The sequence below is a fragment of the Sphaeroforma arctica genome, assembly GCF_001186125.1.
Source record: "Sphaeroforma arctica JP610 unplaced genomic scaffold supercont1.2234, whole genome shotgun sequence".
NCBI lineage: Eukaryota > Ichthyosporea > Ichthyophonida > Sphaeroforma > Sphaeroforma arctica.
In genome coordinates this window covers 5,209-7,911 of record NW_014038324.1, presented here as the reverse complement: position 1 = coordinate 7,911, position 2,703 = coordinate 5,209, and the positions used below count along the sequence as shown (strand labels likewise).

The window sequence follows — 2,703 nt, the reverse complement described above, 5'->3', positions numbered from 1 at the left end:
TGTGTGTGTGTGTGTGTGTGTGTGGTGTGTGTGTGTGTGTGTGTGTGTGTGTGTGTGTGTGTGTGCGTGTGTGTGTGTATGCATATATATGAATATATATATATATATATAACAGCGCACGTGGTATATATATGTAGAATAGCAGTGGTGGCAGTTGCGTGAACGGAAGTACAGTATCGACCTTTGTCTATATACACATGTGAGCACGAAATCTTAGCCACTATCATATACTCTAAACAGCCACACGTAAAACCCTTCGGATGCCCATTGGCGTATCCCATCCCAAAGTAGACCGGATACCCTCTATACCACTGAACCTTTTCTCCTTAAACGTACACAACACGCAATCCGTTTGTAATATACGTTTACAGCAATAAGCCCTTTCCCGTCAGAAGTACCCAATACTCAATCCGTTCTTACTATACGTATACAACATAAAACTCTTTCCCTTTGGAAGTACACAACACTAACCCCCTTCCCATTAGACAGACACCACACTACACGCAGTCACGCACACCGACCAACAGCGCAAACACACACACTCTCTCTCACACACACACACACACCTTCATTACGCGCCACTGTCTCGGCGTGGACCGATAGCCCGTGGTTCTCAACAAAGGCCTGTGCGTCGACTTGTGAGTTGAACTTCATCGTGCGCACGAGATCAGCCAGAGGTATCTTGCCATCGCCAAAACTGCCGTGAATGACTGAGGAGGGGTCAAGGGATGAGTGTGAGACGTCAGCGGGAGGGCATAACACTACACTACACTACACTACACTACACTACACTACACTACACTACACTACGCTACATTACACTACACTACACTACACTACACTACACTATACTACACTACACTACACTACACTACACTACACTACACTATACCACACTATATACTACACTACACTACACTACACGTCGTTGGACAACGAGAGATTGTGTGCAAATCAGCCCCTTTCAGTTAAAAAATGTCCAGGGGCCGCCCGCGAGTTTTAGGAAGTTGAGTCTGTGGTTTGTATACGTTAAGCCGCACATCCCAGCAACTGTTGGCGTCAGTCACTAACACCTGAACGTTTACATTCTACGCAACGAGGACAGCGAACGATGCATATATACCGCAGTGTGATTGTGCTCGTGTGTGCGTGTGTGCGTGTGAGCGTGATGCAAGTGCGGGTGTGCGTGTGTGTGTGTGTCCCGCTGGATGCCTACATACGTGAACTCCGAGTGTGTGCGTTTCTACACGTACACATGTATGAGTTCACAAAAAACATGATCATTTAATATGCCGTACTGTGCCCCGAGATTGAGAAGTCTCGCTCACAGGGATGTGGGGGCGTACACTGAGACGCCAATGAGCATCAGAGAACACAACCGCATATCAATCACACGCACTGGCAGTCATACCTTCATTGGTCACCCGCACTGATAGATAGTTACATACACATACACCTTAACTATCTCTTCGTAGCATAAGATAGCTATATACACCTTCACTACCTCGTCGTAGCATAGGGATGAAATTCTCTTACGATGGCGTAATGAGACACAGACACTGTGTGAATGCACACAACAGCCACGAGCCGTCCTGTCCGAAAGGTGAGGGAGCACACACATGTACACAGGCCTTTATCTTCACGCAAACATGATAGTATCTCGTTGCCATGGTAACCACTGAACAATCGCATCGGATGCTACACGCGCGAGAGTGGTCCAACTACGCACACACTTATGCACGTACATCTCATGCTACATATACGACATCCCTTGCAGACGCTGCCCTTTCAGCCACACACTCACACGCACACACTTATACACATACATCTCACGCTACATATACTACATCACTTGCAGACGCTGCCCTTTCAGCCAAACACGCACACGGACACGCTCGCGCAATGTAGGTAAAATGTAGGTACAATGTAGGTACAATGTAGGTACAATGTGGGTACAATGTAAGTACAATGTAGGTACCTTTCAGACCGAGGCTGCGCACGTGGTCGATGATGGGGTGCAGCGCGCACAGTGTTATGTAATCTGCCTCACCACACAGCCGGAAGAAGCCATAGTAGTCGTAGTTCCTGCGCGCGCGAGAGAGAGGGAGAGAGAGAGAAGGTAGAGTGGTATTAGCAACCTTTATAATGAAGTGTAGCGTTCATGCTCGACCTTTTGGTATGGGTGGTCGGACAAAGGGTTTTAAACATGTGAAGATATCAAATGTCGACGAACTTCTATTACATCCAGCCCAACATCACAACTCAATCTCCACTACCCAGAACCCCAGTACAGTATCTACCAACAGAACATTGAATAAAGATGCACCGACAAATATAGATGAAGCATGCACCCCCGGCACACCACGGGAATTCGATGAAGTATATATCTATGGCTGAGGAAATCATATTCAACCACAGAGTATCTATCAATGACTGAGGTAATCACATTCAACCAAAGAGTATCAATCAATGACTAAGGTAATCATTTCAACCACAGAGTATCTATCTATGACTAAGATATTCATATCCATTCACAAGGCGTCAATGAAGTATCTATCAATGGCTGAGGTAATCATATTCAACCACAGAGTATCTATCTATGACTGAGATATTCATATCCATTCACAGGGCGTCAGTGAAGTATCTATCAATGGCTGAGGTAATCACATTCAACCACAGAGTATCTATCAATGGCTAAGGTAA

At 45.9% G+C, this 2,703-nt stretch overlaps 1 protein-coding gene across 1 annotated transcript in view; it reads right to left on the bottom strand.

Annotated features, from left to right (window-relative positions):
• Positions 1–566: 566 nt before the first annotated feature.
• The window catches only part of SARC_12338 (hypothetical protein), a gene marked incomplete at both ends in the record, with an annotated part of 5,570 nt that continues 3,433 nt past the window's right edge, over positions 567–2,703 (bottom strand). Inside the window, 2 exons of the mRNA XM_014293556.1 lie at positions 567–710; positions 1,979–2,085. Coding sequence (XP_014149031.1) covers positions 567–710; positions 1,979–2,085 — 251 coding nt within the window. The remainder of the gene's footprint in view (positions 711–1,978; positions 2,086–2,703) is intronic.